The sequence below is a fragment of the Entelurus aequoreus genome, linkage group LG08 (genome assembly GCF_033978785.1).
Source record: "Entelurus aequoreus isolate RoL-2023_Sb linkage group LG08, RoL_Eaeq_v1.1, whole genome shotgun sequence".
Taxonomy (NCBI): Eukaryota; Metazoa; Chordata; class Actinopteri; order Syngnathiformes; family Syngnathidae; genus Entelurus; species Entelurus aequoreus.
The window spans coordinates 68795221-68815746 of NC_084738.1; the positions used below are offsets into that span (position 1 = coordinate 68795221).

The following is a 20526-nucleotide window of genomic DNA, read 5'->3' on the forward strand; positions in this document are numbered from 1 at the left end:
ACTGAAGACACCCCAGCAATCGGAATCGGAACCGGATCGAATCCTTAGATGCCCAAAGATTCACACCCCTAAAATATACTCTGTGTTCACCGGATATTAAACGATTAGGCTAAGTTTCTTTGAATAAGGTTTATTCGCTGTTTACAAAAAATGCTACATATGTGTTAGCACAAAAAAACGTTCACTGAAGACACCCCAGGAATCGGAATCTGATGGAATCGTTAGATGCCCAAAGATTCACACCTCTAAAATATACTCTGTGTTCATCGAATATTAAACTATTAGACTAAGTTCATTTAAATAAGGTTTATTCGTTGTTTACAAAGAATGCTACATGTCGTTAGCACAACAATGTTCACTGAAGACGTAAACGTACGCAAGGTTTAATGGAGAAAATGTGTATTAAGTTATTTGAAGATCAAATATTCTGATTCACCAAAGACCCTTCATTTTCTTTCGGGTTTTTAGTTGCAGACTGTAGGTTGCCTTTGCTGTTTGTTTGTTTGTTTCTCAGCTCTAATTTGTGTGTCAAAGTATGAGAAAAAGGTCACAATCCTAAAATGTGACATAAAAAGAAGGCGACATGTGACATTTGGCCCCCGGTCAGGCAGCGGACCTCCACTGCGACTGGTCGGAGGCGAGGAAGACTTCGAGGGTCGCGTGGAGGTCTTCCACAGCGGGAGGTGGGGCTCCGTGTGCGACGACCAATGGGACGACAGAGACGCGGAGGTGGTGTGCAGACAGCTGGGCTACAGGTAGAGACCACACGCTAATATTGTCCAAAGAAATGAAGCCAAAATAGAATGAAATGTGTATGTGTGTGTGTGGCAGTGGTGTGGCCAAGGCCTGGTCTTGGGCCCACTTTGGTCAGGGTGCTGGTCCCATTATGCTGGACGCTGTGCGCTGCACAGGAAACGAGCTGTTCCTGGATCAGTGTCCCCACGGCGACTGGGAGCAGCACAACTGTGACCACATGGAGGACGCCGGCGTCTCTTGCAGCCCATACACAGGCACAGCACACACACACACACACACACACACACACACACACACACACACACACACACACGCGCACACACACACACACACACACACACACACACACACACACACACACACACACACACACACACACACACACACACACACACACATGTATTTCTGGCCTTCTTGAGACCTCTGAAAAATGCCTACCTCTTTAGAACCAGCCTTTCTAGATATATAAAGATGTGTATTTACAACATTAATAATATATACATACTATGCAAATATAAAAAAAACTTGTTGTGAAAAATGAGTTGGAATTTCACAAGAAAAAGGTCACAATTTCACAAGAAAAACGTAGAATTTTGGCAGTGTTATAATAAAAGTTGTAATTTTACTCAACGCAAGTCCAAATTTTACAAGAAAAACTGAACATTTGTGCCATATTATGATAAAAGTTGGAATTTTACAAGAAAAGCTTAGAATGTTGGCAATTTTACGAAAAGAGTCGTAATTTTACTCGACAAAAGTCACAATTTTATAAGAAAACTGTAACATTTTGGCAATATTATTATCCATCCATCCATTTTCAACCGCTTGTCATTTTACTAAAAAAATTTCACTATTTTACAAGAACAACAAAAAAATTGGCAATATTGGGATACAAGTCAGAATTTTACATGACAAATGTCACCATTTTGCATTAGAAAGTAATAATTTGACATGGAAAAGTAATACTTTTAAGAGAAAATATTGCAATGTTACAGAAACAGAAAGAATATGAGAAATTGTCCCCAATTTTATAAGAAAAAAGTCGACACATTGTGAGAAAAAGACTGCTTTTAGTTAATTTCTTTTTGTTTTTTGTTTGTAATTGGTTTTTAATCTTCATTATTTACTTCAAGTTATTACAGTAGGTCTCTATATATATATATATATATATATATATATATTTTTTTTTTAAATGAATTTTGGCCAAAGGGGGCGCATTTCAATTTCTTACACACACTTGTTATTACATATGTTGACCAGAGGGGGGACGCATTTAAAACCCATCCATCCATCCATTTTCTACCGCTTGTCCCTTTTGGGGTCGCGGGGGGTGCTGGAGCCTATCTCAACTGCACATGGGCGGAAGGCGGGGTACACCCTGGACAAGTCGCCACCTCATCACAGGGCCAACACAGATAGACAGACTGAATTTGAAAAATCCCTCCTTTTTGGGACCACCCTCATTTTGATAGATTTCACCACCAGGGGTGCAAATGAGACATTCTCTATTAGATGCAATGGTTTTCTGTATTGGGACCATGATTTATGTCATCACTTGTTCACACCTCCTCATATGGAAGCTACTTTTCCTTGTGGATGTCTCAAGAAGGGCAGAAATACAAGAACAAACACACACACACACACACACACACACACACACACACACACACACACACACACACACACACACACACACACACACACACACACACACATGTATTTCTGGCCTTCTTGAGACCTCTGAAAAATGCCTACCTCTTTAGGACCACCCTTTCTAGATATATAAAGATGTTTATTTACAACATTAATAATATATACATACTATGCAAATATAAAAAAAACTTGTTGTGAAAAATGAGTTGGAATTTCACAAGAAAAAGGTCACAATTTCACAAGAAAAACTTAGAATTTTGGCAGTGTTATAATAAAAGTCGTCATTTTACTCAACGCAAGTCCACATTTTTACAAGAAAAACGGAACATTTGTGCGATATTATGATAAAAGTTGGAATTTTACTCAATAGCAATTTTACAAGAAAAGCTTAAAATTTTAGCAATTTTACGAAAACAGTCGTAATTTCACTCGGCAAAAGTCACAATTTTATTAAAAAAAACTGTAAAATGTTGGCAATATTATAATAATAATTGGAATTTTTTTCTGCAAAATTATGACTAAAAGTCATAATTTTACTTAAAAAAAAAGTCACTATTTTACAAGAACAACAAAACAAAAAAATGACTGTTTGGATACAAGTCAGAATTTTGTATGACAAATGTCACTATTTTGCATTAAAAAGTGATCATTTTACATGAAAAAGTAATAATTTTAAGAGAAAATATTGCAACATTACAGAAACAGTAATAATATGAGAATTTGTTCCTAATTTTAAAAGAAAAATGTCGACACATTGTGAGAAAAAGGCTGCTTTTAGTTAATTATTTAAAAATAATGTTTTTGTTTGTAATTGGTTTTTAATATTAATTATTTACTTCAAGTTATTACAGTATATCTCTATATACATTTTTTTTTTTTAATGAATTTTGGCCAAAGGGGGCGCATTTCAATTTCTTACACACACTTGTTATTTCATATGTTGACCAGAGGAGGAGCACTTTTAAAACCGAATTTGAAAAACCCCTCCTTTTTGGGACCACCCTCATTTTGATAGATTTCACCACCAGGGGTGCTAATGAGACATTCTCTATTAGATGCAATGGTTTTCTGTATTGGGACCATGATTTATGTCATCACTTGTTCACACCTCCTCATATGGAAGCTACTTTTCCTTGTTGATGTCTCAAGAAGGGCAGAAATACAAGAACACACATACACACACACACACACACACACACACACACACACACACACACACTTACAATTTCTATTTATATCTTCTGCACATCAATAAATCATGAACAAGCAGAAACAGCTGCCTTGATGGAAGTAACTCCCGCAACACAATCCCACACATGGAATACGAGCCAGTACGACGGCCTCTAGAGAAGAATAACTCATAAAAGTATCTAAATCAGGAGGTGTCCATAGTTCGGCCCCCAGATCATTTTTTAACGGTCTGCGGCACTTTCTAAAACACAGGTGTCAAAGTCAAGGGGGGCCAGAACAAACAACATTGTTTTGATTCTTTTTTTTTTTTAAACAAGGACGGGTTTTTTTTATTAAAAAAATACACTAAAGGTCTTCGGGATCCAAAAGGGCCCCACTCAAAAAAGTGCTAGGAATAAGTCATTCATTTTTTTAAATAAATTTACTTCTTATTAACTTACATTTTTGTTTTGTTTTATGCTCTTTTTCAAAGAAAACCTTAGTTTTATATGGCAAAATATGCAACATTTTCCCCAAAACATATTTCAAAGTGTAATATTTGATGTAAAATAATTGAATAGATCAATATTATTAAAACAATCCAAGTTGTTTCATTTTTTGTGTTAAGAAAGCGATCATTTCAACATTTTATCGTTGAAATACACTTTTATTCCACTTTTTTGTGGAGTTTTTTTTAGATAGTATTTTTAGAACAGAGGTGTCAAAGTGGTTTTCACTGAGGGCCACATCGCAGTTATGTTTGGCCCCAGAGGGCCACATCTAACAGTGAATACTATTATTAGTCGATTATTTAGTCGATTTTTTTTCAACTAAATTGTAAAAAAAATATGGTAAGTTGCAATAATTTCACCTCAAAATGTAGTGTAAATGGAAAAACAGTACTGCTAAAATACATTAATAATAATAAAACTCATGACACCAAAATAGAATTAAAAAATCGATGTAGTGTAATAATAAATGTTTAAATGGACACATTAAATAAATATTTTGTTGATAAAAAACTATATACATTAAAATATATATATATATATATATATATATATATATATATATATATATATATATATATATATATATATATATATATATATATATATATATATATATATATATATATTTTTATATATATATATATGTATATATATATATATATGTTTTTTTTTTTTTAATATATTTATATATATATATATATGTATATATATATATATACATATATATATATATAAATATATATATGTGTATACATATATATATATGTATATATATATATTAATATATATATATATTTTAATATACATATAATATATTTATATATTTTAATGTATATGTATATATATATATATATATATATATATATATATATATATATATATATATATATATATATATATATATATATATATATATTTAATGTATATATATATTTTCATATATATATATATATATATATACAGTATATATGTATATATATACATATTTTTTTAATGTATGTATATATATATAATGTTGTTATGAATTATTGACCTATGTCTCCATACTTCTCATCAAATATTCCACTTTGAAATTTGTGACGGGCAGAGGAAATATTGCATATTTTGTGATTTTGCCATAAAAAAAACGGGGTTTCACTGACAAAAAGGGCATAAAACATAACAAAAAAAAATCTAACTTTATATGGAAGGATAGTATTGAATGTGAAAATAAAATATTAACATATAACTACACAGGATCCACAGGAGCATAAACAAATTAATCCATGTATTGTTTGGGTTTTAAAATGTAAAAATAAAAAAGTGGCCCCTGCACGCTTTAACTTTTCAGTGTGCGGCCCTTAGTGGAAAAAGTTTAGACACTCCTGATCTGAATATTAATAATGATAAGACTCACAACACCAAAATAGAATCAAAAATGGATGTAGTGTAATAATAAATGGATGTCATGTTTTCAGACGGCGTGGTGCGCCTGGTAGGTGGAGACAGTCCCTGGGAAGGCAGAGTGGAGGTGCTCCACAGCGGGGACTGGGGGACCGTGTGTGATGACCACTGGACCCAGCAGCATGCCCAGGTGGTGTGTGGACAGCTGGGCTACAGGTATGCAGGAGATGCAGGACCATAGACCCAGGCACATTAAGAAAAGGAGAAACAAGGGACTTTACCTCCTCCCCCAGGGGTCATGCAGAGGTGGTGTCAGGCGGGACGTTCGGCGAAGGTGCGGGTCTGATCCTGCTGGATGACGTCCACTGCGACGGCTCGGAGACCTCCCTGCTGGACTGCCGCCACGGCATCTGGGGTCGCACCGACTGCTCCCATGGCGAGGACGTGGGCGTGCGCTGCAGAGGACGCAGCAGCACGGACACCAACGAAGTTCCCGCCATCGCTCTTTCTACAGGTGAGGAGGCCAAGAGCTCACTATCAGTGACATACACTTTTTAATCATACAACTATTATATATATTTTTCCCATCAAAAACTGAATTTTTAAAAATATACATGATTTAAAAAATAGGGTAAACAGACTAACCACTATTAACACACATTGTTAAATTAATAAATACCATTCTGACATAATCAAATAACAACAAAACAAAAATGGCAATTATAAAATATTTCAAACATTAAACAAATAATTATTGATTAAAAAAACTAAAATATGTTAAAAAAAAAAGTAATATACAGTATTTATATACATATAATAGAAGTTAATGGAAGTTGTATGTAATCATATATATATATATATATATATTTACAGTAATATACAGTATATATAATATTAAATATACATTACTGTAAATATATATACAATTTTTGATAAATTACTGTATATATCTTACTATATATATGTATATATATATATATATATACATATTATATATTTTTTCATAATTGATTTTAAATGTATGTAATTTAAAAAATAGAATAACATATTTACCATTATTAACACACATTGTTAAATTAATGAATACCGTTCTGTCATAATCAAATAACAAAACAAAAATGGCATTGACAAAATATTTCAAACATGAAATAAATAATTTTTGATTAAAAAAAAACTAAAATATATAAAATATGTAAGAATTTGTAAAAATATATGTATATACATATACGTAATAGAAGTTTAAAGAAGTTGTATGTAATAATATATCTATACATATTTACAGTAATATACAGTATATATCATATAAAATATACATTACTGTAAATATATATCTTTTTTGATAAATTACTGTATATATATATTACTCATAAATATATATATATATATATATTTTTTTTTTTTCATAAATTATTTTTTTTTAATATAATTTAAAAAATAGAATAACAGATTTAAGATTAACACACATTATTAAATTAATGAATACCATTCTGTCATAATCAAATAACAACAAAACAAAAATGGCATTGATAAAATATATCAAACATTGAATAACTAATTTTTGATAAAAAACAAAAATATGTGAAATATGTAAGAATGTTTTAAAATATATGTATATACATATAATAGAAGTTTATATACGTTGTATGTAATAATATACATATATATTTACAGTAATATACATTATATATAATATAAAATACACATTACTGTAAATATATATAATTTTAGATAAATTACTATATATATATATATATATATATATATATATATATATATATATATATATATATATATATATATATATATATACATTACATATTTTTTCATATATTTAAAAAAATATATATATAATTAAAAATATGTAATAACAGATTTACCATTATTAACACACTTAATTAATTAATCAATTAATGAATACCATTCTGTCATAATCAAATAACAACAAAACAAAAATGGCAATTATAAAATATTTCAAACATTAAATAACATTTTTATAAAAAAACTACAATATGTAAAATATGTAAGAACATTTCTGAATAGATGTATATACATATAATACCGGTAGAAGTTTATAGAAGTTGTATGTAATAATGTATACATATATATTTACAGTAATATACAGTATATATAATATCAAATATAAATTACTGTAAGTATATATAATTTTTGATAAATTACTGTATATATATTACTCTATATATACATATTATATATTTTTTCATAAATATATATATTTTTTTAATATAATTAAAAAAATAGAATAACAGATTTACCATTTGTAACACACATTGTTAAATTAATAAATACCATTCTGTCATAATCAAATAACAACAAAACAAAAATGGCATTTACAAAATATTTCAAACATTAAATAATTTTTGATTAAAAACTAAAATATGTCAAATATGTAAGACAAAATGGATGGATGGAATTAAAAAAATAGATATTATATATATATATAAATGATAATGAATGATAAATGGGTTATACTTGTATAGCGCTTTTCTACCTTCAAGGTACTCAAAGCGCTTTGACAGTATTTCCACATTTGCCCATTCACACACTGATGGCGGGAGCTGCCATGCAAGGCGCTAACCAGCAGCCAACAGAGGCAAAGGGTGAAGTGTCTTGCCCAAGGACACAACGGACGTGACTAGGAAGGTAGAAGGTGGGAATTGAACCCCAGTAACCAGCAACACTCCGATTGCTGGCACAGCCACTCTACCAACTTCGCCACGCCGTCCCTATATATATATATATATATATATATATATATATATATATATATATATATATATATATATATATATATATATATATATATATATATATATATATATATATATATATATATATATATAATAGAAGTATACCTATGTCATTAATAAATGAATGACTACCAAAAACTTAAATATTTAACACATTAAATAAATATTTTGTTGAAAAAAACGATATATATTAAAATATATAAATAAATATGCTACTGTAAATTTTATATATACATATATATATATATATATATATATATATATATATATATATATATATATTACTGTAAATATGTTTTTTGATAAATCACTGCATCTATATTAGAGTATATAAATGTTTTTATTGCATATTTTCATCACAATTTTATTACATAAAACTTTAATTACACAACTTCTACATATATTTATATCCATCCATTTTCTACCGCTTGTCCCTCTCAGGGTCAGGGGGTGGTGCTGGAGCCTATCCCAGCTGCACTCGGGGCGGTATATATATATATATATATATATATATATATATATATATATATATATATATATATATATATATATATATATATATATATATATATATATATAGGTACATATTTTATTACATAATTTTCTTAATCAATACATTATTTAAAATTCTAAATATTTTATAATTGCCATTTTTGTTTTAGTTTTATTTTTTTAATATATATATCTACAAAATATTTTAATACTGTGCATAAAAGAAAAAACTATGCAAAACTAAAAATATTTGATATTGATTTAAAAAATAATTATTACAAAATGACTGCAAAAACATATAGAAATATTTGATTCTACAAAATGGAGCATGACTATCTTAGTAAAAATCATGTTGTTTGTGTTGTGTGTCAAGTGACTGCTGATGACTTGCATCTCCTCACCTGGTATTTATCGTGCCGTGTCAGGTCCACTGGTGCGTCTGGCGGGTGGCAGCAGCAGGAAGGAGGGGCGTGTGGAGGTGTATCTCCATGGCGACTGGGGCGTCATTTGTGACTCCGGATGGAACGACCTCAATGCAGCCGTGGTGTGCAGGCAGCTGGGACACAGGTGACTGCGGACACATTGCAGGCCCACGTAGAACTTAGGACAAACCTTCACGACCTCTAAAACCCCCTCCTCTCCCACAGTGCCGGAGCGGTGGCAGCCGGGGGCTTCGGGCAAGGCAAAGGCCCGGTGCACCTGGACCAGGTGAGGTGCACGGGCAAGGAGGAGTTCCTGGGCGAGTGTCCCTCCCTGGGCCAAAGCATCATGGGCTGCAGACGCAGGCAGGCGGCGGGGGTCAGGTGTGACGTCGCGGCGCCGCAAGCGGTGTCGGCGGTTCAAGTCCCGCGCCAGGAGCTGAGCTGCGGCCTGAGGAAGCTGCAGGGGGAAGGGGGACGAAATATGCTCAGGTAGGACATCGCATTAGGTACTGACATGGACTTGTTTCTTCAGCATTGTCCACACGTTTAAGTCCGGGCTTCGGGAAGGCCATTCTAAAACCTTCATTCTAGCCTGATTTAGCCAGTCCTTTACCACTTTTGACGTGTGTCAGGTTCAAACACTGATGACGTCTATTAAACAAGACAAGAAGCAAGGAATTAAACAGAAACAGAATTCAATTTAGCTCATTGAGGAGAAACGTCTGGGCTGTGCTCTTTGTCAGTCTTCCACCGCGCTCTGACGAAAGGTTGCACGCCTCCTCTTTTATTTGGACTTTCCCTGATTACATGGCAACAGTTTCGAAAGGGACGTGGGTCGTAAACAGCCGCTGTCTTTGGTCACAAAACAGTTTAAAGAAAAAGGTGCCTGGAGGGGGGGTCAGGTCCTGCTTCCTCTCTGCTTTGTAGATCTCGGGTCAGGACAAAATCTTCCTGTGGATTACAATAGATCAATTCCCACATTCTCCAACCCATTCAAACCATTCCACCGTTAACACATTCCACAATTGTGGAAATTCAAAATACCCTTTTTCCAAGTTCAAAAAAATTCCAGATTTTCCCGAAATTCCCTAATACCATTTACTACTTCAACATTTTCTCCCCGATTTAAACAATTCCAACACCAACCAATTCAGCTCATTTAAGACATTCATGCTCCTAATCATTTTTTTAAAATCCAGCTTTTCCCAAAATTCCCAAATTTCCAGGAAGTTCCCATTGAAATGAATAGGGCATTTTTTCAAAGTTGCACAATTCCCACATTTTTCAACCTATTCAAACCATTCCACCTTCAACACATTACACAATCCTGAAAATTCAAACTTCCTCTTTTTTCCAAGTTAAAAAAAATTCCAGCATTTTCCAGACTTCCTGGTTTTCCAGAGTCCTATTTCCACCCTTTTTTTCTGGTGACTACCCCTTCCACATTTTTCAACGCATTTCAACCTTTCCACCGTCAAAACATTCCTCTTAATCAGGACAAAAAACCAAGTTGTTTTTTGAACTGGAAAAATTCCCGCTTTTCCCTAAATTCCAAGAATTCCCTAATACCATTCCTCAATTCAACATATTACTACTTCAACATTTCTCGGCCGATTTGGAAAATTTCAACACTAACCATTTCAACTCATTCAGACCATTCAAGTTTTTTACCATTTTTCAAAAAAAATTCCCGAAATTCTCAATTTTTTGGGAAATTCCCATTGAAATGAATTGGCCATTCTTCAAACTTCCACAATTCCCACATTCTTCAACCCATTCAAACCATTCCACCTTTAACAAATTCCACAATTCTGGAAATTTAAACTACCCTTTTTCCAAGTTCAAAAAAATTCCAGATTTTCCCGAAATTCCCTAATACCATTTACTACTTCAACATTTCCTGCCCGATTTAAACAATTCCAACACCAACCAATTCAGCTCATTTAAGACATTCATGCTCCTAATCATTTTCCAAAAAATCCCGCTTTTCCGAAAATTCCCAAATTTCCAGGAAGTCCCCATTGAAATGAATGGGACATTTTTTCAAAGTTGCACAATTCCCACATTTTTCAACCTATTCAAACCATTCCACCATCCTGAAAATTTAAACTTCCTCTTTTTTCCAAGTTCAAAAAAATTCCAGCATTTTCCAGACTTCCTGGTTTTCCAGAGCCCTATTTCCACCCTTTTTTTCCTCGCGACTACCCCTTCCACATTTTTCAACGCATTTCAACCTTTCCACCATCAAAACATTCCTTTTAGTCAGGACAAAAAACGAAGTTGTTTTTTTAACTCGAAAAATTCCCGCTTTTCCCTAAATTCCAGGAATTCTGTAATACAATTTCTCAATTCAATGTTACAAATTCAACATTTCTTGACCAATTTGGAAAATTTCAACACTAACCATTTCAACTCATTCAGACCATTCCAGTTGATCACCGTTTTCAAAAAAATTCCCGCTTTTCCCAAAATTCCCTAATTCCCTAAACATTTTCTGCCCGATTTAAACAATTCCAACACCAACCAATTCAGCTCATTCAGGACATTCATGCTCCTAATCATTTTCCAAAAAATCCCCCTTTTCCGAAAATTCCCAAATTTCCAGGAAGTCCCCATTGAAATGAATGGGACATTTTTTCAAAGTTGCACAATTCCCACATTTTTCAACCTATTCAAACCATTCCACCATCCTGAAAATTTAAACTTCCTCTTTTTTCCAAGTTCAAAAAAATTCCAGCATTTTCCAGACTTCCTGGTTTTCCAGAGCCCTATTTCCACCCTTTTTTTCCTCGCGACTACCCCTTCCACATTTTTCAACGCATTTCAACCTTTCCACCATCAAAACATTCCTTTTAGTCAGGACAAAAAACGAAGTTGTTTTTTTAACTCGAAAAATTCCCGCTTTTCCCTAAATTCCAGGAATTCTGTAATACAATTTCTCAATTCAATGTTACAAATTCAACATTTCTTGACCAATTTGGAAAATTTCAACACTAACCATTTCAACTCATTCAGACCATTCCAGTTGATCACCGTTTTCAAAAAAATTCCCGCTTTTCCCAAAATTCCCTAATTCCCTAAACATTTTCTGCCCGATTTAAACAATTCCAACACCAACCAATTCAGCTCATTCAGGACATTCATGCTCCTAATCATTTTCCAAAAAATCCCGCTTTTCCGAAAATTCCCAAATTTCCAGGAAGTCCCCATTGAAATGAATGGGACATTTTTTCAAAGTTGCACAATTCCCACATTTTTCAACCTATTCAAACCATTCCACCATCCTGAAAATTTAAACTTCCTCTTTTTTCCAAGTTCAAAAAAATTCCAGCATTTTCCAGACTTCCTGGTTTTCCAGAGCCCTATTTCCACCCTTTTTTTCCTCGCGACTACCCCTTCCACATTTTTCAACGCATTTCAACCTTTCCACCATCAAAACATTCCTTTTAGTCAGGACAAAAAACGAAGTTGTTTTTTTAACTCGAAAAATTCCCGCTTTTCCCTAAATTCCAGGAATTCTGTAATACAATTTCTCAATTCAATGTTACAAATTCAACATTTCTTGACCAATTTGGAAAATTTCAACACTAACCATTTCAACTCATTCAGACCATTCCAGTTGATCACCGTTTTCAAAAAAATTCCCGCTTTTCCCAAAATTCCCTAATTCCCTAAACATTTTCTGCCCGATTTAAACAATTCCAACACCAACCAATTCAGCTCATTCAGGACATTCATGCTCCTAATCATTTTCCAAAAAATCCCGCTTTTCCGAAAATTCCCAAATTTCCAGGAAGTTCCCATTGAAATGAATGGGGCATTTTTTCAAAGTTGCACAATTCCCACATTTTTCAACCTATTCAAACCATTCCACCTTCAACACATTACACAATCCTGGAAATTCAAACTTCCTCTTTTTTCCAAGTTCCAAAAAATTCCAGCATTTTCCAGAATTCCTGGTTTTCCAGAGCCTTATTCCACCCTTTTTTTCTGGCGACTACTCCCTCCACATTTGTCAACCCACTTCAACCGTTCCACCAACAAAACATTCCTCTTAATCAGGACAAAAAACGAAGTTGTTTTTTGAACTGGAAAAATTCCTGCTTTTCCCGAAATTCCAGGAATTCCGCAATACAATTTCTCAATTCAACATGTTACTACTTCAACATTTTCTTGACCAATTTGGAAAATTTCAACACCAACCATTTCAACTCATTCAGACCATTCAAGTTGATTACCATTTTCAAAAAAATTCCCGCTTTTCCCAAAATTCCCTAATACCATTTACTACTTCAACATTTCTTGCCCGTTTTAAACAATTCCAACACCAACCAATTCAGCTCATTCAGGACATTCATGCTCCTAATAATTTTCCAAAAAATCCCGCTTTTCCGAAAATTCCCAAATTTCCAGGAAGTCCCCATTGAAATGAATGGGACATTTTTTCAAAGTTGCACAATTCCCACATTTTTCAACCTATTCAAACCATTCCACCTTCAACACATTCCACCATCCTGAAAATGTAAACTTCCTCTTTTTTCCAAGTTCAAAAAAATTCCAGCATTTTCCAGACTTCCTGGTTTTCCAGAGCCCTATTTCCACCCTTTTTTTCTGGTGACTACCCCTTCCACATTTTTCAACGAATTTCAACCTTTCCACCGTCAAAACATTCCTCTTAATCAGGACAAAAAACGAAGTTGTTTTTTGAACTGGAAAAATTCCCGCTTTTCCCGAAATTCGAAGAATTCCCTAATACCATTTCTCAATTCAACATGTTACTACTTCAACATTTCTCGACCGATTTGGAAAATTTCAACACTAACCATTTCAACTCATTAAGACCATTCAAGTTTTTTTTACCATTTTTAAAAAAAAAATTCCCGAAATTCGCAATTTTTTGGGAAATTCCCATTGAAATGAATTGGCCATTCTTCAAACTTCCACAATTCCCACATTCTCCAACCCATTCAAACCATTCCACCTTTAACACATTCCACAATTCTGGAAATTTAAACTATCCTTTTTCCAAGTTCAAAAAAATTCCAGATTTTCCCGAAATTCCCTAATATCATTTACTACTTCAACATTTCCTGCCCGATTTAAACAATTCCAACACCAACCAATTCAGCTCATTCAGGACATTCATGCTCCTAATCATTTTCCAAAAAATCCCGCTTTTCCGAAAAGTCCCAAATTTCCAGGAAGTCCCCATTGAAATGAATGGGACATTTTTTCAAAGTTGCACAATTCCCACATTTTTCAACCTATTCAAACCATTCCACCTTCAACACATTCCACCATCCTGAAAATTCAAACTTCCTCTTTTTTCCAAGTTCAAAAAAATTCCATCATTTTCCAGACTTCCTGGTTTTCCAGAGCCCTATTTCCACCCTTTTTTTCTGGTGACTACCCCTTCCACATTTTTCAACGCATTTCAACCTTTCCACCGTCAAAACATTCCTTTTAATCAGGACAAAAAACAAAGTTGTTTTTTGAACTGGAAAAATTCCCGCTTTTCCCGAAATTCCAAAAATTCCCTAATACCATTTCTCAATTCAACATGTTACTACTTCAACATTTCTCGGCCGATTTGGAAAATTTCAACACTAACCATTTCAACTCATTCAGACCATTCAAGTTGATTACCATTTTCAAAAAAATTCCCGCTTTTCCCAAAATTCCCTAATACCATTTACTACTTCAACATTTCTTGCCCGATTTAAACAATTCCAACACCAACCAATTCAGCTCATTCAGGACATTCATGCTCTTTTATAATATTTTTTTTTAAAATCCTGCTTTTCCCCAAATTCCCAAATTTACAGGAAGTCCCCAATGAAATGAATGGGACATTTTTTCAAAGTTGCACAATTCCCACATTTTTTAACCTATTCAAACCATTCCACATTCAACACATTCCACCATCCAGAAAGTTCCTCTTTTTTCCAAGTTCAAAAAAATTCCAGCATTTTCCAGACTTCCTGGTTTTCCAGAGCTCTATTTCCACCCTTTTTTTCTCGCGACTACCCCTTCCACATTTTTCAACGCATTTCAACCTTTCCACCATCAAAACATTCCTTTTAATCAGGACAAAAAACAAAGTTGTTTTTTTAACTCGAAAAATTCCCGCTTTTCCCAAAATTCCAGAAATTCTGTAATACAATTTCTCAATTCAATGTTACAACTTCAACATTTCTTGACCAATTTGGAAAATTTCAACACTAACCATTTCAACTCATTCAGACCATTCCAGTTGATCACCGTTTTCAAAAAAATTCCCGCTTTTCCCAAAATTCCCTAATACCATTTACTACTTCAACATTTTCTCCCTGATTTAAACAATTCCAACACCAACCAATTCAGCTCATTTAAGACATTCATGCTCCTAATCATTTTTTTAAAATCCAGCTTTTCCCAAAATTCCCAAATTTCCAGGAAGTCCCCATTGAAATGAATGGGACATTTTTTCAAAGTTGCACAATTCCCACATTTTTTAACCTATTCAAACCATTCCACCTTCAACACATTCCACCATCCAGAAAGTTCCTCTTTTTTCCAAGTTCAAAAAAATTCCAGCATTTTCCAGACTTCCTGGTTTTCCAGAGCCCTATTTCCACCCTTTTTTTCCTCGCGACTACCCCTTCGAAATTTTTCAACGCATTTCAACCTTTCCACCATCAAAACATTCCTTTTAGTCAGGACAATAAACGAAGTTGTTTTTTTAACTCGAAAAATTCCCGCTTTTCCCTAAATTCCAGAAATTCTGTAATACAATTTCTCAATTCAATGTTACAACTTCAACATTTCTTGACCAATTTGGAAAATTTCAACACTAACCATTTCAACTCATTCAGACCATTCCAGTTGATCACCGTTTTCAAAAAAATTCCCGCTTTTCCCAAAATTCCCTAATACCATTTACTACTTCAACATTTTCTCCCTGATTTAAACAATTCCAACACCAACCAATTCAGATCATTTAAGACATTCATGCTCCTAATCATTTTCAAAAAAATCCCGCTTTTCCCAAAATTCCCAAATTTCCAGGAAGTCCCCATTGAAATGAATGGGACATTTTTTCAAAGTTGCACAATCCCCACATTTTTCAACCTTTTCAAACCATTCCAACGTCAACACATTCCACCACCCTGGACATTCAAACTAACACTTTCCCAAGTTCCAAACCAAATTCCGTTTTTCCTGGAAATTCTAACTCTTCAACATTCAAACTATTCCAACATTCATACTACATTCTGTCAGCATTTCAGTTCAACTTCAGAATTTGGAGCATTCACACACAATTTGGGGGCCACACAAATTGAAGCCAGATTGAGTTAGACACCTGTGTGCTAGAAGGAGTATAAACATGATGCTGACCCCTCATAGGACGGCGTGGCCCTGGCAGGTGTCCGTGTGGCTCCAGTCGCAGAGTGGTGATGGCGGGGGTCCTCTCTGTAGCGCCACCCTGATAAGCGCCTGCTGGGCGCTGACGTCCGCCACCTGCTTCAGCAGGTAAAACACACCTTAGTGCAAGAAGTAAGACCCTATTACTGTAACCGGGAGCCCCGTTTCATCACATAATCCTTCTCGCCGTAGGTTCGGGAGCGAGCCGTCCAGGTACTTGCTGCGCATGGGGGCCTCGGAGCAGACCGTCAGCCCCGAGCAGGTGGTGGTCCACAGGAAGTTCAAAGGTCAGAGCGGCGGCCATGACCTGGCTCTGCTGAAGCTGCCCAGCGCTAAGGGCCACTGTTTGGCCTTTGACCCCGACGTCAACGCCGCCTGCCTCCCCGCGGTCGACTCGGCACCCGCCGGCGCGCCCTCGTCCTGCGTCGTTATGGTTACCACCGGCTGGAGCGGAGCAGGTGCGTATTGATCCTCCTCGAGCCGTGGTGCTACCACTTTATTAAATTGGTCAATAATTCATAACATTATTATTTTGGGGTCCAAAAAAAGTCCCACTAAAATGATTGGGGATCATAAAAGGCCTCACTCATAAAAATAAGTTATATATAATTTTTTTTTTAATTAAATGCTTCAATAAGTAGATCAACTTAAGGTCTATCTGTCGATATAAAGTTGTTGTTTTTTATGATGTTTGGCCTCTTTGTCAATGGTAAGATCACAAACAATGCAATATTGTCAAAGTCTAATATTTGATGTGAAGTAATTAGAGCCATAAATAGGTCAATAATTCACAACAAAATTGCTTTGAAATCATTATTTGTTTTTGAGCAAAGACAGATTTTACAAAAAAAGTCTCACTAAAGCTCTCAGGGACCCAAAAGGGTCCCACTCATAAAAATTTAAAAAACAAGTAATTTTTTTTCCCTTTCTACGCTTAAATCCCTGGATCGCCTTCCAATCTAGTCGTCAATTATACGTTTTTATTGTGCGTTTTGTTTGTTTGTTTTATGCCCTTTTTGTCAAAGACAACTTGTTTTTTGTATGGCAAACACACAAAATATGCAAATATTTTACCCATATGCAAATATTTTACCCAAAAACACAAAATATGCCAATAGTATGCAAATATTTTACCCAAAAACACACAAAATATGCAAATATTTTACCCATATGCAAATATTTTACCCAAAAACTAAAAATGTGCCAATATTATGCAAATATTTTACCCAAAAACACACAAAATATGCAAATATTTTACCCAAAAACACACAAAATATGTAAATATTTTACCCAAAAACATCAACTTCAGGTCGGTGTGTCGATATGAAGTTTTTATTTATTTATATTGTATCCCGTTTTTGTCAAAAACCCTGTTTTTTATGGCAAGAACACAAAATATGCAACATTTTCCCACAAAATATTGTCAAAGTGGAATATTTGATGTGAAGTAACTGGAGCCTTAATAGGGACCCTCATAAAAATTAAAAAAAATAAGTAAGTTTTTTCTTTCTACGCTTAAATCTCTGGATCAACTTCCAATCTAGTCGTCAATTATACCTTTTTATTGTGCGTTTTATGCTCTTTTTGTCAAAGACAACTTTTTTTTTGTATGGCAAACACACAAAATATGCAATATTCTCCCCACAAAATATTGTCAAAGTGTAATATTTGATGTGAAGTAATTAGAGCCATAAATAGGTCAATAATTCACAACAAAATTGCTTTGAAATCATTATTTGTTTTTGTGCAAAGACAGATTTAAAAAAAAAAGTCTCACTAAAGCTCTCAGGGACCCAAAAGGGTCCCACTCATAAAAATTTAAAAAACAAGTAATTTTTTTTCCTTTTTACGCTTAAATCCCTGTATCGACTTCCAATCTAGTCGTCAATTATACGATTTTATTGTGCGTTTTTTTGTTTGTTTTATGCCCTTTTTGTCAAAGACAACTTGTTTTTTATATGGCAAACACACAAAATATGCAAATATTTTACCCATATGCAAATATTTTACCCAAAAACACAAAATATGCCCATATTATGCAAATATTTCACCCAAAAACACACAAAATATGCAAATATTTTACCCATATGCAAATATTTTACCCAAAAACTAAACATGTGCCAATATTATGCAAATATTTTACCCAAAAACACACAAAATATGCAAATATTTTACCCAAAAACACAAAATATGCAACTATTTTACCCCAAAACACACAAAATATGCAAATATTTTACCCAAAAACATCAACTTCAGATCGATATGTCGATATGACGTTTTATTTATTTATATTGTATCCCGTTTTTGTCAAAAACCCTGTTTTTTATGGCAAGAACACAAATTACGCAACATTTTCCCACAAAATATTGTCAAAGTGGAATATTTGATGTGAAGTAATTGGAGCCCTAAATAGGTCAATAATTCACGATAAAATTGCTTTCAAATCATTATTTGTTTTTGTGCAAATATAGCTTTTACAAAAAAAGGTCTCAGTAAAGCTCTCAGGGACCCTTTTGGGTCCCACTCATAAAATGTTTTAAAATAAGTTCTTTTTTTCTTTCTATGCTTAAATCTCTGGATCAACTTCCGATCTAGTCGTCAATTATACCTTTTTATTGTGCCTTTTATGCTCTTTTTTGTCAAAGACAGCTTGTTTTTATATGGCAAACACAGAAAATATGCAATATTCTCCCCACAAAATATTGTCAAAGTGGAATATTTGATGTGAAGTAATTGGAGCCCTAAATAGGTCAATAATTCATAACAACATTGCTTTTAAATCATTATTTGTTTTTGAGCAAAGACAGCTTTTACAAAAAATGTCTCACTGAAGCTCTCAGGGACCCAAAAGGGTCCTACTCATAAAAATTTAAAAAATAAGTAATTTTTTTTTTCTTTCTACGCTTAAATCCCTGGATCAATTTCCGATCTAGTCGTCAATTATACGTTTTTATTGTACGTTTTATGCTCTTTTTGTCAAAGACAACTTGTTTTTTTATATGGCAAAATATATTGTATTTTGTATTTTGGTATGTGGGCTTGTATTAAGCCTCAGGGAGTTGAACGCCCCTGCCTTACATAGTTCCGGGTCACCCTTGGGCAAGGTGTAGTACCCGAATGCCCCCCCCATCAGGGTTACGATACCCCCCATGAACTATACTATAAGAGGATGCGTTACCCGGCCCGGAGGAAGCCCGGGGCCCTCCTCCGGAGCTAGGCCCGGAGGTAGGGCTCGTCAGCGAGCGCCTGGTGGCCGGGCTTGCCACGGAGCCCGGCCGGGCACAGCCCGAAGAAGCTACGTGGACACACCATCTTCTCTGCCACGTGGGCCCACCACCCGCGGTCGGAACCAGTGGGGTCGGGTGCGCTGCCAAGTGGATGGCAGTGAAAGTGGAGGCTCCAGACGGACCAATTCGGGGCAGCAGAGGCTGACTTTCGGGACGTGGAACGTCTCTACGCTGGTGGGGAAGGAGCCTGAGCTGGTGCGAGAGGTGGAGCGCTACCGGTTGGATCTGGTGGGGCTTACCTCTACGCATAGCAAGGGCTCTGAAACCACACTCCTGGACAAGGGATGGACCTTGTTCACTTCTGGAGTTGCTCAGGGCGTGAGGGCACAGGCGGGTGTGGGGATACTCACGAGTCCCCGGCTGAGTGCCTGTACGTTGGAGTTCACCCCAGTGGACAAGAGGGTCGCCTCCCTTCGCCTTAGGGTTGGAGGGGGGAAAACTCTGACTGTTGTTTGTGCATACGCACCAAACAGGAGTTCAGAGTATTCAGCCTTCTTGGATACCTTGCATGGGGTCCTGTATGGGGCACCGGCAGGGGATTCCATAGTCTTGCTGGGGGACTTCAACGCGCACGTGGGCAATGACAGTGATACTTGGACTGGCGTGATTGGGAGGAACGGTCTCCCTGATCTGAACCTGAGTGGTGGATTGTTATTGGACTTCTGTGCTAGTCACGGAC

At 34.9% G+C, this 20526-nt stretch overlaps 1 protein-coding gene across 1 annotated transcript in view; it reads left to right on the forward strand.

Moving 5' to 3' along the window:
- Nucleotides 1–20526, forward strand: part of LOC133656430 (neurotrypsin-like) — a 75600-nt gene that overhangs the window by 46919 nt on the left and 8155 nt on the right. Inside the window, exons 6-13 of the mRNA XM_062057508.1 lie at nucleotides 608–755; nucleotides 832–1010; nucleotides 5549–5690; nucleotides 5768–5988; nucleotides 9160–9301; nucleotides 9382–9645; nucleotides 16543–16668; nucleotides 16753–17018. Coding sequence (XP_061913492.1) covers nucleotides 608–755; nucleotides 832–1010; nucleotides 5549–5690; nucleotides 5768–5988; nucleotides 9160–9301; nucleotides 9382–9645; nucleotides 16543–16668; nucleotides 16753–17018 — 1488 coding nt within the window. The remainder of the gene's footprint in view (nucleotides 1–607; nucleotides 756–831; nucleotides 1011–5548; nucleotides 5691–5767; nucleotides 5989–9159; nucleotides 9302–9381; nucleotides 9646–16542; nucleotides 16669–16752; nucleotides 17019–20526) is intronic.